Genomic DNA, 22,067 nt, shown 5'->3' on the forward strand with positions numbered 1-22,067 from the left:
GGTCTTGATCTTGAACATTACGATCAAATGTCTTTGAAGTAAAACCTCCTTGGTCCAATACTTCAAGCTTGCGTCATTGTAATTGTTCCTTTCTAAATTAACATTTAAGCACACAATTACGCGCATATGTTTATAATATTAAGTTCACATACAAATCATTACTGTCATTATCAAAACAACTAATTAGGACTAAAGGTCCAACACAGGCTTTCTTTCCTTATTGTGTGGAGAGATCACACTGGTTTGCGTGTGTTGTTGACTTCGAGAAAAGGATGGTTCATACTCGACTCCAAACTGCCCAGGCGCCCTCATGTCAGACATAAATTTTTACTTGATCAGGTATGATTTATTAGTTTTTTGCAATCTAGACTGTGCATATTTTTGGAGAATTTATTAGTTTTTTGCACAAAAACATGTTGACCCTGACTTACTATGGCGTCTCGCCACGACATAGCTGCTCCTGTCGGCATATGATATACGGAAGGCTGCTTAGCAGTTTTTGACTGCCCAAAATGCGTTGTCGAATGCAAATATTGTTGGTGATCTTTATGTGCATGAAATACCCTTGTTGCTTGAATCATGATTGGTTATTCTTTGAAAGTTATGTTGACACATTTAGCTGAGAGTTTATTCAATTGTATATATGATATACGGAAGGCAACTCAATGGTTTTTTACTTTCCAAAATGCATTGTCGAATAAGAATATTGTTGGCAATCTTTATGTGCATGAAATAACCTTGTCTGTGCATGACATAACCTTGTATGTGCATTAAATACCCTTATACCACAATCACAATCACTCACTGTTGTGGACACGGGGGCGCTTGGGAGAAGCATTTGCATTTGTGGAGTCGCCACCAATTTTTATGGGAAATTGAAAACTGTTCGAATACTTCGTGCCATGTTAAGACTCAAAGTAGTGACATGAACTCTAAGAACTCATTACCCTTAGCATTCTATGTCTAGAATGACTCTTGTGGATGCCAATGAACACGGATGTTCACAGAGATCTGGAGTAAGGGGTGAGGGTACGTATTAGGAAGTCCTTTTACTGAACACCTAATCTCGCCCGCCTCGATAGCGGCCTCTACTAATGATTAGGGAAATCGTTCGTATTTGATATGTTGTCAATTATATGCATGCAATGCAACATCCAACGTTTTAATCCTAGCATGCGAATTAAACTAAGTCGGTGAACAAAAAGTTAGCATTTATTAACTTCGAGTTAGAGTTTAGAATTAATTATATGTGAAAACAAATAGATTAATCATACATAACAAATACAATAAATAAATAGCGATAATTAAAATCACAATGAATTACAATGGATTAATTGATTCACGTCAAAAATATACTTAAGACGGACGATTTGGGGAAAAGAAAGGAAAATAAAATAAAGTTTAGAAAATATGGACAGATTAGGGGTGATATTACGGCTAATAGTCAATTAATTACACAATTAAAGGATTAAATCAAAGCAAGAACGGAAATTCAGAGACATAACTCATCCCGGAACAGGCACCAGCACTGCTGCGTCCCTTGGAAGAGGTGCAGCTTTCACTGCGTCTGTTCCTGAGGTGAGTTCTGGCTGTGAAGTCAGAACTGCGAGTTCGTTAATGTTCGTTGGTAGGTTTAAGGATTGATTATCGATATTTGACTCGAGTGAAAGTGATTTAACATATTAATTACATATGAAATTGTCATGAAAGCAATAAAAACACGAATTAAAACGAACTAAGAAAGACGGAAACGATCTTGAAAGACGTGATAGACTGGAAATAAACAATGAAAACATGTACAAGATTCGAACTCCAGAAACTTGATATGAATGAATTGAGTCTCTAAAAATCCGGGTTTGATTTAATGATGAAACCCGCAAATATTAATTATAAGGGATTTAAGTCGGGGATTTAAGTTGGAAACAACGCTTCATAATTATTAAGAATGTATTAAAAATTTATCATGTACGAAGAAAAGAAAGAAAATAAGAAGGTAAAACAAAAGAAAGAAATCAACAGAAAAACTGAGGAATAAGAAGAAGAGCAGAAACAGCGGCAACCCCTGGAAGAGGCGCATCAGATGCCATTTTCAAAATCGGACAACGAAAAGGTCGTACGGAAATCTCTCTAACATCGTACATGCATTAAAAAATGTTCTATGTGCATGAAATAACAATGTGCATACATCCAATATATAAGTCATGTGTTCAGGGACAAATCTTAAAGTAATCTCAAGTGAACTTTTAAAATGTTGCATTTAAATTATATTATTAGCTTCGACGGTTGGGGATGTGGTAGCAAAGAAGGATGTAGTGGTGTATCACATTTCTCCAGTTTCTTAATACTTGTCTTATACATGCATTAGAAAACGCTCTACGTGCATGAAATAACCATAACCTATATTGATCATTACACACTAAATTACCGATTTTCCTATTAAATATGACTAACACGACTCAATAAACATAACTCGGGCCTCAAAAGTGAGCCAAAATAACCAGACTAATATGCTGATAGGACGGGCCCAACCTTGTCGTACACGATGGTTCAAATCAAGACATTTAATCACCTTCATGTTTCTTAATACTCGCCTAATATGCTGATAGGACGGGCTTTAATTGAAATTAAGCCCACATCAGTTAATCACATCTAAGTGTTGAGTTATTCTCATTTTTTTATCACATGAAGCTATACATTATTTGTTGATAATGTCATAACAAGTCCAAACAAACAATGACGATATAATATTTGGCTATTCTCATTTTACCAACCTTGTCGTACACGATGATTCAAATCAAGACATTTAATCACCTTCATGTTTCTTAATACTCGCCTAATATGTGCCTGAAATAACGCTGTATGTGCATGAAATAACGTTGTATGTGCCTGAAATAACGCTGTACGTGCATGAAATAAAACTATATGTGCATGAAATAATGGTACCAGGAAAACTCCTATTTTATATCCTCTAAATCAGAATAACAATTTTGTCTTCCCCTACTCAGCTCATTAATTCGAAAATTAGACGATACTAGTCAAAAAATCCAGAAAACTTGTTTTACATTCCTCTTAATCCAAAAAACAAGTCCAACATCTATCAAATAAAATAAAAAGTCCAGAATTATTCAATAAAATAAAAACTCCCGATCTTTAAGGACACACAGAATATGTCGACAGTGTATTCCGTGTCTTTCAAACTTCTTGCAAGTGCATACCAGTTTCACTTCATCCATCTTGAAACCAACCACATATGTTTTGTTTCTTTCTTGATCTATGATGTCTATGTAGTCAATTGCATAGTTATCATCTTTTTGTTGATCCCCAACCCCACATGAAAAGCAAGCAACTTTTAATTCATCTTGAAACTCGTAAAAGATTGTGTGTGTGTAAGTATTTGCTGCGTGTTTTTCAAGATAAAGAGGAGTTGATAACGAGGGAGAAGAGTTTTTTTATTGTGCAATGAGTTTAGATTGGGTCCATTGTTGCGCATCCATTGCACTCTCAAATCGCATCCAAAACTCAACAAGGGTTAGATTAGGAATTAGTGAAGTTGCTAAAAAAGTGGTTTTCTGATTCAGGCCTTCAGGTAGTTCTCATCAAACCTCCTAAAAATAGGTCGCGAAAGTATGCCGGAATCTACATCTGCCTAATGCCATATTTTTCCTTAAGCCATTCATTCTCAGACAACCCATGAGATTCAACTATTCTTGTCCAACTTTCCTCAAACTCATGTGGTTCCACATCTTCACCCCAAACACACGAGTTTATCTCCTTCAGAAACTCGGTTTCTTTACATATTGAAGGCCCTACTTTCTCAGGCAGTTTCTTCAATATGTGCCACATACAATACCTATGTTTGACCTTATCTTTCCAAGCTAATTTCATTCCTTCTTCTATCCCCGCATCTTCATCAGTTATCAGACAAACTGGATGACGACCCCCCATGGCATCTAAGAACTTATTAAACAACCAGGAAAATGACTCTTTTCTTTCATTAATAATGAGCCCAACACCAAATATCACACATCTCTTATGGTGATCTACCCCCGTGAAAGGGCCAAATATCATTCTATACTTTTTTTCCCTAAAGTTAGTGTCAAAAGATGTCATGTCCCCAAATAGCATATAATTTTTTATACTAATAGGGTCAGCCCAAAAAATATGTGACAATTTGCCTTGGAAGTCTACCTCAAAGTCAAAGTAAAACGATGGACACATGTGTTTTACTTTCATAAAATGCTCAATAAGCATTTGAGTATCACCTTCACTTAAGTACTTTTTTATGTCTCTTGAAAAAAATTTAAAGTCTTCCAATGATGCACCCACATTCTTATACCCTCTGACATACTCCTTCAATATCCTAAAGGACTTAACTGGACCTAGGTTAAGCTTCGAGTTGTCAACTATCATTTTTGTGTGAATAATGTTCAATTCTCTCGATTGCGTCAAATGCACCATTGTTAAGGATGTTTGTGGCATATGATTGTGACCTTCATCAAAATCATAAATTTTGTATTGACCGTTATCAATTCGCCTAAACTTAATCAACGCAGGACATCCTATCCTAGTTCGTTGCCTCCGTTGTTGTGTCCCCTTTGCTTCACACTCCCCAGCCTTATTACACACACATTTTTTTATGCATAACGACGCCCTTTGAAACTTTTTGTGATCCTAATCTAGTCACAAATTCACACTCTTTCACATATGATTCATAAAACTCAATACCGAGCTGAAAAGTTGTAACGCCCTGACATTTTAAGATAAAACAAGGAGTAGAAAAGTAACCTTTTTATTTATTGACAACGTTTACAGAAATAAAAAGGAAAACATAAAAAATTGACCAAGGCGCTACCGCCGTATTCCCTCTACAGGAAATACAAGGCTATTATTATCTTAACACTTGAAGCATTATATTATACAAGTCTATCTTATTACACATTATTTTTAATACAGCATCAGTTCCTTCCCACATTCTTACTCCCGCATTTCCTTAGCACAACAACCTGAAAAGAAATATGAAAGTAACGGATCGGCCAACCACAGGCTTAGTATGACTCCGGTTTCCTATAATGGCCTTACGTTCCACTATTTTATTTACTATTATTTTTATCCTTCTCATATGGGTCTCTCAAGAATACATATTATGGAATAAAGAGAATACTAAAAAAAAAAAATGACATAAATCCTTCACTTATCATAATCATATCGGCCTACTATTACTGAAAAGAGACTTATTACGGAATCAAGACTCCTCCGGCCTAAGTCCATTTTTGTGTACATAGTATAAGAAATCCGGGTCTAAGATCCATTTCGGCCTTTTCCGGATAACATAATTAACGTTCATATGGGGCCATACTTTCCCCTCCCCTCTTTGTTTATATGGGATCATACCCCCCCCCCCCTTCTTCTTCCATGTACTCAGGACAAAATAATGTCGTCTCATTTCAATAATCGTATCCCGAATGCTATAATTGGCCAATGATGCATTATAACGACAGTACCCTTATAACTTTATAAGACGATAAATAATATAACATGTGGGCAGTATAATGATTATAAGATGAAATTAACAATAAAACTAATATAACATGCTATTTCTACTATCTTATTTCAAATGTAAACAATTACTTATATCGACGAAGGGTTCCGAAATCATACCTTATTTTTAGAGAGAATTAGTGGTATAAATAAAATTTTATAACCCACTTATCGCTTTCTTATTGGTATCTGTATTCGAGTAAGATGATATATAAACCCGTAAAATGTTATCAAAATAGTGTTGCAAAGCTTCCTATTTATAGTAAGTGGAAACTTAGCTTTGAAGAAATCTAATTGGATAACATTTTCCTACTGACTTCCACGTAACTTTTACAAAATACATGGCATTCAAAGGTTTCAAACTACATGTCGTAAGCCACTTTGATTTTAGTACCAAATCATAGTTCCGTCTTGTTATCTTATGTACCCGTCTTTTCGATATTAACTATATTTTCGTATTAGCGGATAAAAAAAAATATCATAAGGGTTAATATATATATTTTAACCCTTAATCCTTGTGCCCATATCAAAGGGGAAGAAAATAGCAAATTGGAGGGAGTATTATTTTATTATTATTATTATTATATACATTTATCGTGTTTTTTTTTTTTTGAAATATTACAAGAGTAGGGAATACCATACCAATATTAGGCTTAAGATGAATAGGACACTCAAATATCCGATTTGTGTTGCTTGAAGAAGCTTTTGTCTCCTCTACCTCCTCTTCCTCTGCATATGTGATGAAATTAAAGTAAGAAATATGTTATGTTGGTAACCTCCTATATGCATGAACTAGGTACAATCTTGTTTTCTAATAAACAGTTTGTGTGAGGTTAATATACAGTTTGTGTGGCGTTAATATACAGTCCCCTTATTTTTCCCTTTGCAACAAAGACAGTCATGAAACAAAAGAGAACCTTGAATATACCTTGAATAAATTCATAAGTCACAACCTCGGGAATATCAACTTCATCAACTTCAACTGCAAGTGCAGACTGAGCTGCATTTAGTTCAACAATGGCTCCTTCATTTGTAATTACATTTGAAGCAGTATTTGATAGTATTGGGCAGTTGTCATTATTGCTGCAACAAGAAACGTCACAAATTAAATAAGCAACAATACAACAATATAATTCATGAACAAGAATTTAACAAATGTTGGTGATTTTTCAAGAGTATAATACCCTAATTTCTCAATTAAACCAATCTAATTTACAAAATCACAATTTGATGCGCCTAAACAGGAATTTGATGCACATAAACAGTCTCCAATGTCCTGATTTCAACTTATTTAGGTGATTTGTCAATTTCTCCAACCCTAATTTCCCAATTAAGCCAATCTCATTCACAAAATCGTAATTTGATGCACCAAAACATGAATTTGATGCTCATAAACAAGTTTTAGATGCACATAAACAGTCTCCAATTTCACGATTTTAACAAATTTAGGTAATTTCTCAGATTCCCTAACCCTAATTTCTCAGCTTCCCCAATTTAATTAACAAAACCCTAAATTCAGAACCATAATTCATCAATCCAGAAATTTAATCGGTGAATTAAACCCATTTTTAACAAATTTAGGTAATTTCTCAAATTCCCTAACCCTTATTTCTCAGTTTCCCCAATTTAATTGATGAAACCCTAAATTCAGAATCCTAATTTCACGAACAATCTAATACGATAATCAAGCCCTAAATTCAACTAATTTAATCGACTAATTCAACTAATTTCACAAAAAAAGATCAAGGGTTGTTAAGTGGCTCTCATGGCTCTCATTATATGGGTGGTTCTCACCGGATCTCGACCATATATATATATATATAGTAAGGATCATATAAGTCCTTATAGTAAGTGTGAGTCCATAAGTCTCATTATATACCCTTGGATGTTGTATATGGATGGCTGAGATTAAGATGGAAAACCCACTAACAATATTATTTTATTGACTATCTTAATTACCTCTCTCCTCCTACAATCATAGGGTAACTAGCATGCATGCATGCCTGTCAATCAACGAGTCAAACACATTCCTTTTCCTTCCCCCTCTTTCTCATTTCACTCAATTATTCAAACTCAAACCACCCTCATAATTAAACCTAGATCAAAATAAACTTCCCCCAAAATTACAATAAAACAGAAACTTTATTGTCTTCTCCGTTTTCTTCATTCACTTACAACTTGCCATTGTTGTCTTCTCACTAAAGAAACTCGTTATTCTCCATTTTCGCCATTTTTCATTATCAATGTAATCATTTACTGGTTTTTATAGTTTTGTGTATTATTATTTACATCTTGCCATTGTTGTCTTACAAGGTAATTTATTTATTTTATAGTTTTTCGATTATTGCCCATTGTTATGTTCATATTACCCAGATTGTTTATCATATTTTCATACCCATTGTTTTACCCTTTTGAAATTTGATTTATGTTCGTCAATCATTTCAATTATGTTCATCAACCATTTCGTTTTTCAATGAAATCGTATTTTGCTTTTTTATGCTTTTATGTTCATTTATTTTGATTATTCATTATTACTAATTACTCACTTTGTAGTGTTAGTTTATTGTGTATTGTTTTGTTATTATGTGCAATAGTTTTAATTATTATTAGTAGCCATTTTTTGTAGTTTAATTGTAGTTTCATACATTTTGAATTTTATATATCTGCACATTTTTTTTTATTAGGGCAAAATAGATCAACACATTTTTTTGATATATCTGCAATCAGATGAAATTACACTTTTCCTTACAAAAATTACACTTTTGTTAGTTAAAGTTACACTTATTATTAGGTCTTGAAGTTACATATTTAGTTGATACAATTATAGTTTTTTGTGTTGAAGTCACACTTTATTTGAGAAAATTTACTGTTGATTTAGAGACTAGAATGTAATCCCATTACAGTTGTGTGTGCTGAAATGACAGTCTTTCTGTGTTACAATTACATTCTCTTGACATATTGCTGAAATTACACTTTTGATTATTAAATTACACTTTTTGTTGTTAGAATTATACTTTTTATCATTACAGTTATATAGTGCTGAAATTACACTTTTGGTTGTTAGAATTACACTTTTGTTTGTTAAAGTTACACTTATTATTAGGTCTTGAAGTTACTTATTTAGTTGATACAATGACAGTCTTTCTGTGTTACAGTTACATGTTCTTTATTTCTTTCTTCTATTAACTTGTTTGTGTATTTCACTGTCAAAGTTCAGTTTATTTTGCTTTGTAAACAGTAATTACATTCTACCATCCTTCTTTTCCAGATGTCAGATTCTCAAGAGGAAATTGAAAGTAAGGAGGAGGATGAACAAGTTAAAGTAGTCACTCCTAAAGTGTCTGCCAAGTGCCGACCAAAGATGCTTGTTGAGCTGATTGAAAAGCTGAATAAAGCTCAGCGAGCGGCTGTACGAAGAGTTGGTTTTGGGGGGGATCCTGGAGCTTAAGTTGAAAACATATCTGTAGATACCCAGTATCTGCACCTTCCAAAAACCACCCGATGATGATCGGACTATAACATGTTTTTGATATGTGTGCGTAGATTGGCTATGCATGAGACGGTTTAATGCACTACTCGAATATGAAAAATGATTTCAAAAGTTTTCTAACTTCATTTGCATTAAAATAACCCTATTTAGAGTTAAAACCGTCTTCGGACCCAACACCAACTCAGAAACCCGCAACTCGAGTCAACCTGAGTTAACCCGAGTCAACCCAAATCTCGAATGTCAAAAATAATGCCATGAATGTTTTCATCATGTCATTTCCATTAAAATGACCCTATTTAGAGTTAAAACCGTCTTCGGACCCAAAACCGACTCAGAAACCCGCAACTCGAGTCAACCTGAGTCAACCCGAGTCAACCCAAATCTCGAATGTCAAAAATAATGCCATGAATGTTTTCATCATGTCATTTCCATTAAAATGACCCTATTTAGAGTCTAAACCGACACCGAGCCAAAAACCGACTCGAAATTCAAATCCCGACTCACACGGGTCAAACCCGAGTCAAAGACACAAAATACCTACCCCAAATATCACCTAAGAGTAAGCTTACACGGCTAAGCAAACCTCAATGACCACAAATCACAACCAAAAAAACATTGGTTAGAACAAATGCAAAATCCAAATTTGCGAAAGCGACAACACACCCTATTGAGTCACAGGGTACCCCGCGCCTAAAGCAGGTGTCTGCTTAGTCTCTAAGCAAACACAACCGACCTACCATCCCACATTTCTCTATAAATACCCACCATCACACAACACAATCTTCATGCGAGCGTCCGCCCCTTCACCTCTCCCTTAAACTTCTAGACTCGACTTCCTAAGTCACAAAATCGACACGTGTTTACGACCTACCGATCGTAAATACAAGCCTTACACATATTGTTTGGTACCGTCGCCGTGCATTCGACCGACCCATTCGACCAACTCACAACATTAATCAACATGTTTTAATTAACATATTTTCAACATATTTTCAAAACCAAATCCTTTTTTAAGGCACTCTTTTAAACTTCTTTGATCGCGATTAGTCACAACGAGAAAACCGTCTCTAAAGTCGTCTACTTCGCAAACATCAATACACGTAAGTTTGAGGGTGTAAATATCTCACTTTAATTCATGTTTTTACTGTTTTTATGAGTCTATAAGCATGAAGAATGCATAACACGATTCAAATATAGGTTAGACGAGCCAAAACCGAGTTTTGGCCTGAGACAGAAGCTCCTTGCTATGCAAGGGAGCTCGCGCCTCTTGTGGGTCTCGGGTCAGACTCATCCGTGTTTGAGTTCGTCTTTCCTTCAACATTTTCTTTTATTTTTAGTTCTTTCCTTTTATGGTTTTTACCATTTCGAATGTTTCAAACCATTTCTATAACAAACCTTTTAACCATAAATCATAATCATCCTTGGTTCTTTATACCATGGCGGTTTATTCCGTGACCCGATGATATTATTGGTTAATTACATTTTAATGGGTATTTTAACACCCTTTTATTTTACTTACCATTTTTCTCATTTGTTTACATTTGTAACTATATTAGTCATAATTCATAATCATCCTTGGTTATTTATACCATGTCGGTTTAATCCGAGTACGATGACAAACTTGACTAATTACAAATAATTGAACTTAACATAACTAGTTCAAATCAAATATTTTCCTTTTACACATTTTACATTTTTATTTGTAAATTATGCTTTTCAAACATGCAAATCCGACAACGAATATTACTAACACAATAGTAATTATTCCGAGTCATGCAAATCATATTTGCAAATCTTTCATCATAAATACGGTTTTAAATAACCTTTTCAAAAACCAGGAGACGCCCTCTTGGCTCGCCCCATGACTCGCGCCCCAAGTGGCCGCCTGTTTTCATACTTTAAAACCTGGGCAGAGCCCCTTATATCGCCAATAGGCTCGCGCCCCAAGGGGGCTGCCTGGCACTGTTCGGTCTCATTTTTAGCACTTGTCTAGGACGATCCCGACTACGGTTAACCCGTATACATGACGGATCAAATTGACAAGTTTACGTGTTTTTACACTTTGTCATTTGACATTCTTTTTCAAATAAATGGATCGTGTTAAGCATCATAATCCGAACTTGGTAAATGGATGTTTAATTTCCGTTTTCACATACAAATCAATCTAAATCCAACTTTGACATCGTATACTTGATATTTGGATAAACAAACCGACTTAGAAAGCTCACATGTTAGGTTAAACTCTTGGATGCGCATTCATGCATTTTAACCATTCTATCAACTTTTGCACTTAAACAACCACGATCGATCAGTAGAGGCCGCTAACGCGGGCGGGATTGGGTGTCCGATTAAAGGGCTTCCCAATACGTACCCTCACCCCTTACTCAGAACCTTTGGATAGTGGATGGCCTTATCCAGGGCGTACGAGAGTCATTTTAGGCATAGAATGCTAAAAGGGGGACGATTCCTTATCTTTAGTACCTATGTCAAACACTGCTTTGTGCTTCGTTTGACCGAGGTATAAAGTGGATTCGAACGGGTTCCAAGCATCCCACAAAGGCTTGGTGGCGACTCCGAACATCTCTACATCGTTTCGTGGCCCTTGCCGAGACGATACCGACCGATCTAAAACGATCCGGTCGAAAGCATTTTTACGCCGCCGAACGTGGCTTTCAAGAGACCGCTGCATGTCCACAGATTGGCCTGGCGTGTAGGTGGCCCGCGACCGCGGACCGGCTTGCGGCCCAAATCCGCAGACCGAGACGTGGCCCATGTCCATAATATCCGCTTGCCCATGTTCCACTATTTCTAGAGGCATTTAGTGATGAGTCTTATGTGTTTCAGGCCTCTGAACTGAAGGAGTTTATGGTCACGAAACATGATGTGTTTGACTGTTTCATGCTACCGCAGGGCCCTAGACCCATTGAACTAGTTTCTATAGGCCGGCACAAGGGTTCTCAAGATCCTGTGAACAAGAGTTTGAAAGATCGGTGGCGGAAAGCGTTCAACGACAAAAGTGGTACTGACGGAGTCAATTTAGGACTCGTCTTCACAGAAATTGAAAAAAAAAAGTACAAAGATGGAGGGGAACAATTTGTCGGGTTGTTTGTTCTGCTCGCCATGTCATCATTCCTCGCTCCAACCTCAAACAGTGTGATAGACTTCAAGCTTTTGAAAGCCATTGAAGATGTGAGTCTTATCTCGGAGTTTGACTGGTGTAGTCATGTTCTTGAATGCATGATTAAGGCTGCAACAGATGTTGGCAGAGGGAAAAAGATACTGCTTGGCTGTATTCCTTTTTTACTGATCACCTATTTCCAGCGATTTGATTTCCGGGGAGAGAGCTGCCTCCATGAGCTCCCACTAATTAAGCATTGGGATCGGGCAAAACTTTCGAAATGGTTGCACGGTGAGCTAGACAATGGTCCCCTGGGTCGTCAAACTTTTTCCGAGGTGAAGTATTCTCGTTGCCTCCAAGAGCACCAATTGACCATCGGTGGCGTGGGCACTGACAAACAAGTTGTGACCATGGGAGATATGGGAGCTACGACTCACCTGAAGAAGTTTGTTGAGATTGAACTCCCACCGGGAGTTGAAGATGACGATGAGTTGAAAGCCCGGGCTGTTGATGTAAGTTTTTTAACCTGATTGTTTTTATTAAGTAAAGATATATTTATTTGTGTTATTGTTCAACAATAAAAGGGTAACTTCAATATCGAACTTTCTGTTGACTTCAAAATTACTCTTTTCTTCCATAAAATTACACTATTCTTAGTTGATGTTACACTTTTCAAAATTACACTTTTTCTGAATAAATTACACTATTCTTCCTTGAAGTTACACTTTTATGAAATACATTGAAGTTTTAGGTTTCTGTACTAAAGTTACACTTTTCTTCCTTAAAATTACACTTTTCTTTGTTGAAGTTACACTTTATTGAAATGCATTTAAGTTTCAGATTTCTGTACTAAAATTACAATTTGTTTTGTTAAAGTTACACTTTTACAAAGTCAGATTGATACTCTATTTTATACTCTATTTTTGTACTAAAATTAGAATTTATTTTGTAATTTTAATGTAGGATGTCCATGAGGTTTATTTGAAGATGCAGAGGAATGTCATAGTCTTCTATTCATGGTATGCCGATGCAGCTCAAAAGCTTAAAGGGTTAACATCAGGTTCTTCCTCTTCAAGCGGCCTCGTCCCTACACAAAGCAGCCAAGATTTTTTTCAAAGTCAGAAGATGAAGGTATATGCTGGGGAAATTCAAGAGATAGCCCAACGAATAAAGCATTCTGTTGATTTTGCACCCATACTTCAAGAAGGTGGGTCTGGAAATGTTAGCACAGGAGAGGAGGAGTCAGATGTTGATGGAGATGGAGAAGATTTTGGAGATGGGGAAGCTATTTCCCTTGGTAGTGATGAAGTTGGCCGTGATAAAGATCGTGAAGTCTCTACAGAACAGATAATGGAGACTGTAAAGTTTTACAACAGCGGTGAATTTAATGAAGCTGTTGATTCAGGGAAAGAGGAAGAGTAAGGGCCAATGGGGGATGTAGGTGTACAAGTAATGGAAGCGGTTCAGAGATCATCTGGTAAGGATGTACAAAGTCTCTTGAGTTGAAACTCTATAAAAGGCGTCAAGAACAGGAATGCAGCCTACGTTATAAAAGGCGTAAAGTTGTCCAAGAGCCGGTGAAAGTAGTAGAAAATTTTATTCCCGAAGATCTCTTAACTGATCGTGAAATTCTTCAGCAATATTATTCACCTGAGGATGTTGATGAAGCTTTTAGGAAGACGGCCCTTAATGCTGCTCGTCAGATGGAGCAAGTACAAGTCGCTGAGGAGGGTGGGCCTATTGGTGGCGATGCTGAAAAAGGTGAGAAGGAGTCGGGGGATGTTAAGTCAATGGAGATTCTGCCTCCTGCTACTCCGTTCCTTTTTACGACCGCTGAGCTTAATGATGCAGAGCGGAGAATTGTGGAAACTGAGTCACAATTGATGGGAACTCAAGTGGGACATGAACCAGCCGCAGTAGACCCTGGGAACGTTAACATTGTCACTGGTGATTTATTGGGAAATGAAGACGCGGTTATTGATGAAGAAAATGATGTAGCAAATAATCCGGTGGTGGTGGAAAAGGAGGATGCGGGGGAGAAAGTGGTGGACACTGTGGTGGAGAATGCAATGGAGGACGCGGCAGTGAAGGATCATGGAGGTAATCAGTTGTAGTTAAGCTATGATTCCTAGAGTTACATTATTTGGAAGTTGGATTGATAGTATTATTTGAAGGGGCATCATTGTGTGTTGCTGTTACTTTTTTAGTGGTTAGAGTTACATTTCTTTTTGCTGAAATTACGTTTTTGTGTTTGTCTGGTTGAAATTACACTTTCTACTAGCAAAGTTATACTTTTTGTAATTATAATTACACTTTTAAGTTGAGTGTTATTTGCCATGTTTTAGTTTTTGTTTGAATCCAATATTTGATGTTGAACTTCAAATTACTAATTTCCCGAAATTATATTTTGGAGGAGACATTTGACTTATTTTTTTAAATTTTGTAACGCGTCGCTATTGTTCAACCCCAGTGGAGGTTACAGTGCAGGATGCGACCGAAAAGTCATTCGACTTTCCACTTACTTTTTGGTCTACTGCTGAAGTAGATGAAGCCTTTCGTTGGGGTGCGGTTCAAGAGAAAGGGCGATCGAACTGGTGAGGTTGCAACTTGATGAGACCCTGGGAAAGTGAATGTCGTGACTGATGAGTTATTGGGAAATGAAGACGAGGATATTTCTGAAGATAATGATGCAGCAAATAGTCTGGTGGTTGTGGGAAAGCATGTGGTGGATGATTTGTTGGAGAATGTGGTGGACAATGCGGTTGAGAGTGCGATTGAGGACGTAGCAGTGAAGGATCATGGAGGTAATCAGTTATAGTTTTGATATGCAGTTACTTTTTGAGTGGTTAGAGTTTCAGTTCTGTTAGAATTACACTTTTTTATTATTGCAATTACACTTTTTGTTGTTAGAATTACTCTTTTACCATTATAGTTACACTTATTCATATAGTACTGAAATTACACTTTTGGTTGTTAGAGTTACACTTTTCGTTGTTAGAATTACAGTTTTTACCATTACACTTTATTTGTTAAAATAACACTTTTGATTTTTAAAATCACACTTTTTGTTGTTAGAATTACAGTTTCTGTTATTAGAATTATACTTTTTACCATTACAGTTACACTTATTTATATAGTACTGAAATTACACTTTTGATTGTTAAAATTATACTTTTGTCTGCTAGAATTATACTTTTTAATATTACAGTTTCACTTATTTATATAGTCTGGTTGAAGTTACACTTTCTTTCCATAAAGTGGTAATTTTTGTATCTAGAATTACACTTTTAAATTTACTAAGTGTCACTATTGTTCAACTGCAGTTGAAGTTAACGTGCAGGATTCGCCCGTAAAGTCACTCGAGTTTACATGCACTGTATATTCCACTGCAGAGTTAGATGAAGCTTATCGTTGCGCTGCGGGTCAAGAGAAAGGGGAGTCTGAGACTGGCGAGGTTGCGGCAGCTGTAGTTGCAGGGGCAACGCATGTGGAGATCCCTGTCCCAGAACCGTACGTGCCCTATAGTCATCTAAGCTACCATCCATTTTTACTTCACTCGACCGAGGTCTTACCCTGCATGGAGCACATCTTTGAGAAACTTGGTTGTTCGATAGACTGCGGTGCACCTGCTCCTGATCAGAAGATCGTCACGTTTGTATCGGAATGGAGTCCTCATGCCCTTGACCCAGTGTTCAGTAGGAGGAAAAATGTGATTGATTATGCGTTTAATGAATCAGATGCGTTTGACAAATTGTGAGTAATTGATGCATTTCGTTCTTATAAATGGTTATGTATATATTGAGTTTGTTTTTGCTAATTAAATATCGATTTTGTAGGGAACATTTGGTAACATTTAACGAGTTTTTATTCATAACCCGTGAAGACATTGCCACTCTGAGGCCTACGCAGCAAATTATGACTAGTGTAATTGATGGTTGGTGCCTACTTCTCAACCATATCATGAAGCCTACAGCTGTATCCCGTTGTTTCTTCGGCATGACTCACACAGTAAGTTATTCTATTGTTAATTAAATTTGTGTTGCAGGGTAATTCCTACATTATGGTTGGGAACAATTTTGATAAAAGTGTCATTCCTTATAATAGAATTACACTTTTTCTGGTCAAAGTTATCTTTATTTAAATTGAAGTTACACAAAATGTCATTAAAATTACACTTTTTGGGTCTAAAGTTACACTTTTCCTGTATTACAGAAAGACTATTTATCAACCCTTTCTCACAACATCATCTTTCTTATTGCAACATTAGGACTGGGCGCGGTATATTCGGAAGGACAAGAAGAAAGGAAAAGTGTTGAATAAAGATGAAGATGTTTTCGGTGGCTGGGACACTTGGGCTGATACCTATTCTTCACCATTTCAGCTTGACTCAGATATGGTGAGTTCTTCATATTTCAAGCTAGGGCATGTGTAGCATTCTTCTGTACAATGTTTGGCTAAACATTACATAAATATGTTCAGATCTTTCTCCCTGTATTATCTGGTGATGGTGATCATTACAGTTGTGTGTGCATTAACTTCTTAACCGAGCAAATTGAGTACCTTGACAACCGTAAGTATGATGAAGACTTAGAAAAGCTGCCTTATGGTGGGATTGCACTTATTACGGTAATTTTTCTATGAAGTACTCAATTTTGAGAAATCATTTTTTTTAAAGAACTGTCTACCTAACACACACACACACACACATGTATATGCATATATCAGGTTGCCTTAATGGGGAAGTATTTGGTGAGTAAAGGTCTGTCTAAAGGCTCAAAGGTCGCTGGTTTTAAGCTCGTTAACATTCAATTCAGTTGGCAAAAAGTTGGTTATTCGAGAAATGACTGTGGTGTTTATATGATGCTTACAATGATGTTTTATTTTGGGAACCTGTTTGAATGTGGCCTTGGGAAAGCTGTGAATATGAACCTGTTTCGTGCTGAGATTGCGGCAACCCTTGTCCTATGTGACATTAACAAGGAAAAGGAAGATGTATTACGCCGTGTTGATGCTTTTAGAGAGGTTGTTTCTCATCCACTGACTATCAACTTGGATGCCAACAAGAGAAAAACAGTTGCTGATATCGGGGCTAGCACCAGCAAGCATGTTAGTGCTTCAGATCCTGAAAAGACCGCCCTGGTAGTTACACCTGTTAGTATGCGGCCACCTTCTGGCCAAAAACTATCTGTCGTAAACAGCCACCGTCGTGGGAAGGGGGATGGGTTGGGCTGTTCTATTGACTGTCGTAGTGGTGGTGCCAAGATTCAAGTGGTGTCCAAGCTGCTCCGGAACAACCAAAGTTTGATAAAGGATATTAATACGTTAAGAAATCACGTTGCTGACTACTATTTGGTGGATGACCAAAATTTCGATGATGGGTCAGTTTTCATGAATTTCACCTACTTTTGATTTAATTGTTAAAATTACACTTTTGATTTTTAAAATTACACTTTCTGTTGTTAGAATTACAGTTTCTGTTAATAGAATTACACTTTTTACCATTACAGTTACACTTATTTATATAGTACTGAAATTACACTTTTTATTGTTAAAATTATACTTTTGTCTGCTAGAATTATACTTTTTAATATTACAGTTATACTTATTTATATAGTCTGGTTGAAGTTACAACCAAAGTTTGATAAAAGATATTTTGTGGGTCAGTTTGGTGGATGACCAAAATTTCGATGATGGGTCTGTTTTCATGAATTTCACCTACTGTAAATGACGCTATCTGAAAATGACAATTTTTCACTCATTTTTGTTTTATGTTATTATGTTCGCAGTGAGCAATTAGTTTGGTACACTAGGCACGCTCAGCTACAGAGGAAGGACCTAATGTCTATGGCCCCTGATAGACCAATGTCGGGGAATGTGATCGAGTGTTGGTCGATATTGCTGAACCAGTTAGAGAAGGAGGAATACGGTAATGATGCAAGGATGGCATTTCTCGGTATCAGGCACATGGTAATTAAAGTAACTCTTATATAGTTTTATTTATACGTGTTTTAGTCATTCAACTTTGTTCTATAGTTACACATTTCTGTAGTTAAAGTTATATTTTTTTGTGATACAGTTACACTTTATAAGCAGTCAATTTTTCTTATTAGAGTTATACTTTCACTAAATGTTGTTACTCATAGTTAATGGTCACTGTTTGCTTGTTTAGGAGATATTGCTTGTATTGTTGGGGACTTTTGAGCAGCAGGGCACAGGCACACAGCAAGAGAACCTTTGTGATAAACTGTTCAACGTGTGGGACACCTTCATCGTGGACAGTAATCGAACCGCTGACATGAATACATATTTGCTCTTTGTCCCATTCAACATCAGCAACCATTGGGCATGTGTATGTATCAACTCCAGAGCACGGACTATTGACTTGCTTGACCACCAGCGGCATGCAGATTTGGACAAATCACTCATGGGAAAGGCGACTCGTTTAATTGTACGTTGTTCTCCAATTCTTGCCATCTAAAACCTGTTAATATAATACTTCTTTTTAATGTACGTTCAAACATTTTCAGGGAAGTTTAATGAGTGACTACTTGGACTCAAGAAAATTTGACAAAGGAAAAGAGATTGTCAATTTTACAGTCCGCCAGATACCGTTTAGTGGTGTCTCAAGTGTTCTCAACATACCAGAGACTGGTCTGTTCACCATGATGGCGATGCTATTGTACGAGGGTCTTTCATTTCAGCATCCGGACATGGAAATGAAGGTTGCAAGGCGTTATTTGGTGATACAGCTAGTCACAACACTTGTACTAGCTGACATGAACATGTTACGACCTGCTGTTCAGAAGAAGGTGGAGACCTTTATTGTTAGCAAAGACAAATTATTCCAAGACGTGCAAAGCAAGCGTAGGATTAACAAGGCTGGTAAAAAAAAATAACAAGTCTTAGTTTGACAACCTAATTTTTAATGATGCTCTGTATGAAATTATCTTGTTGATAGCTAGCATCATGTGACAGTTAATTATGTGTAACAATGTAAGTAGGAACAATTTGTGGCTTTGAACTTTGTACTTATTTTGGCGTTTTCTGCCTTTAATGAAGATAACATGTTACTTCAAATTAATTGTCATTCTGATCTGATAAAGTGTAATTCTAATCAAATAAACTGTAATTCTGAACACACAGTGTAACTTTAACAAGTGAATGTTATAACTTGTGCGTAATTATCCAACCAAAAGCAATTCCAGTTGAATTACAATATAAGTCACCAAAATTATGACTTTAACAAAGATAAAATGGTATTTCAAATTAATTGTTATTCTGATCAGATAAAGTGTAATTCTAATAAAAAAAAAGTGTAACTCTGATCACACAAAGTGTAACTTAAAGTACTAAATGTTATAACTGGTGAATAATTATACAACCAAAAGCTTGTCCAGGGGAATTACAAAATAAATTAGCCAAAAGGACCTCATGGTTGCTCAATTATACATTAGAATTACAATTACACTTACTCTTCTTCTTCTTCTTCTTCTTCTTCTTCTGCTTTTGATTCTTCCCCAAATGATGCCCCAGATGCTGGTGGAGTAGGTGGGTGCTGTTCAAAAGGGTTAGGACAATTCCTCTTGTCGTGATTCGCTAATTGTTTGCAATTTTTACACATGCGCTTCGGCTTCGGCTTCATCGCCAAGGCTATTGCTTTAGTCTTACTCGACAAGAGTCTCTTTCCACTTCCCTTATTTTTCGATTTCTTTGGTGGAAATATAGTTACTTCCTGAGTAGTAGAACACCCAATAAGCGCAACCATTTGTTGTTCTTTACTCATTTGTGAACCTAATGGTGCCAGTTTTTCCTTAAACTCTCTTACCAGAGACGAAAAGCTGTCAACTACTTTCTTGCTTCTTCCCATCAGTATCCCAACCGTCTGGTGTACCTCGGACCACATTTTTGACATGGAAATCTGTTTGGCATCTATTATATCAATCTCTTCGGCTGGATCACCATTACAATTGAAGGATTTTGACCGGAGTGCATCTTTACATCATCTGTTCACAACATACTCATCCGGTATAGTCTTCACTCCGTTAGATGAGTAAATCCATATTATATGCCTGCACAGAATTCCTTTCCTTTCAAGCATTCTGCAGCTGCAACTTGCTTTATACGTAACTAGTTCACCAATATATAGTAAATTGCTAGATTGTCACAGCTATATATTTCGTAATTACAATAGGAAAATGTGTAATTTCAAGTAAGAGTTAGTGTAACAGTGTTGTCTGTAACTCTCTTCAAGAATATTGTAACTTTAAGTAATAATAATGTAACTTCAACCAGGAAAAAGAACAGAACTTCAGTATTCAATGCTTTTACAGGCGACGTAACATCGTAATTCCCGTCCCCTCGCTTGCATCTCTTACAGTAGTCACCTCTAAAGAGTTGATTTCGGCAAAACCTCTACTCTTACATGTATCGATCGAATACTTGGCCTCCTCTTGGAACTCCTTAAAAACTTTATGAGTGTACACCTTTGCAGCGTGAGCCTCAAGAGCCAAATGCGTCTCCATTTTAGGAGAAGTGTGCTTGTCTTCGTTGTCAAGCTTCTTATGTGTATGCCGTTGTTGGTCTATAGCACTCTTAAAACGCAGCAAAAACTCAAGCAATGTACCTAATTTGCCCTCAAATCTTTTAAAAAAACTATTTTCACTCCCTGATCTTTGGGTCGTCCTCATAACAGCTCCCATCTCTAGGTCCCTGCAATGTTCCATTACCCACTGGTTCCTTTTCGAGAACATTTCTTTAAACCAGTCAATGTTATTGAGTCCATGTTCTTCGCCTATCTCTTCCCATCTGGCATCGAGTTCTGCAGCTTCAATGTCCTCATCCCATATAACGGCATTTATTTTCTTTATAAATACAATATAATCTTCTCTTATCACCCCATACTTAGTAGGCACTTTGTTCATGATATGCCACATGCAAAATCAGTGCCTCGCTTCCTTGAACACAAGTGGTACTACTTTCAAAATGCCTGTATCCTGATTGGTAATAATATAAATAGGCTCCTTTCCACCCATTGCCACCAGGAAACGGCTCAAAACCCACTGAAAGGAATCAGCGTCCTCATGTGCGACAAGGGCTGCACAGAATATGACAGACCGCTTATGGTTATCCACCCCGATGAACGGTGTCAAGGCCATATCATACTTGTTGGTTGTATACGTTGGATCGAACGACACACCATCCCTAAAAGCAGAGTAGTTCCTTCTTGCAGCACTGTCAGCCCAAATAGCTCTACTCAAGCTACCGTCAGAGTCAACATCATAGTCAAAGAAGAACCCTTCCTTATTTACAGCTATTTCCTTAAAGTGATCTATGAACAATTGGCCATCCCGTTCATGAATGTAACATTTCACATTTCTGTGAAAGTTCTTAAAATCATTTAGGCTAGCTCCAATGTTCTCAAAACCATTTACGTGTTCTGTCAACATTTTGTATGTCTTCGTTGCTCCTATCTTCAGCTGTAAATGAATGATATACTTTAAGGCATCAGTATAGGAAACATATTTATGATGCCCCAAATAAGTGTAATTTTGAGCAATAAAAGTGTAATTATAGTTTACAAAAGTGTACTTTCAACAAAATGTAAGTGTAATTCTAACAGACAAAAGTGTAATTTTAACAATTAAAAGTGTAATTTCAGCACTATATAAATGAAGGTAACTGTAATATTAAAAAGTGTAATTCTAACAGTCAAAAGTGTAATTTTAACAATTAAAAGTGTAATTTCAGCACTATATAAATGAAGGTAACTGTAATATTAAAAAGTGTAATTCTAACAGTCAAAAGTGTAATTTTTACAATCAAAAGTGTAATTTCAGCACTAAATAAATAAGTGTAACTGTAATAGAAAACAGTGTAATTCTAACGGACAAAAGTGTAATTCCAAATAAGTGTAATTGTAAT

General features: G+C 36.5%; 2 protein-coding genes across 2 annotated transcripts; both read right to left on the reverse strand.

Annotated features, from left to right (window-relative positions):
- Positions 1 to 3,636: 3,636 nt before the first annotated feature.
- Positions 3,637 to 4,458, reverse strand: LOC141648998 (protein FAR1-RELATED SEQUENCE 5-like). The gene has a single exon (XM_074457702.1). It carries the CDS (start codon positions 4,456 to 4,458, stop codon positions 3,637 to 3,639), a length of 822 nt encoding a protein of 273 aa, XP_074313803.1.
- A 15,156-nt stretch (positions 4,459 to 19,614) lies between these two features.
- Positions 19,615 to 21,067, reverse strand: LOC141648999 (protein FAR-RED IMPAIRED RESPONSE 1-like). The gene is made up of 3 exons (XM_074457703.1): positions 20,522 to 21,067; positions 20,216 to 20,273; positions 19,615 to 20,096 (listed from the first exon to the last, which is right to left on the reverse strand). The coding sequence occupies exons 1-3, from the start codon at positions 21,065 to 21,067 to the stop codon at positions 19,615 to 19,617; spliced, it is 1,086 nt and encodes a 361-aa protein (XP_074313804.1).
- Between the last annotated feature and the right edge of the window lie 1,000 nt (positions 21,068 to 22,067).

The sequence above is a fragment of the Silene latifolia genome, chromosome 3, assembly GCF_048544455.1.
Source record: "Silene latifolia isolate original U9 population chromosome 3, ASM4854445v1, whole genome shotgun sequence".
In the NCBI taxonomy this organism is placed as follows: Eukaryota; Viridiplantae; Streptophyta; class Magnoliopsida; order Caryophyllales; family Caryophyllaceae; genus Silene; species Silene latifolia.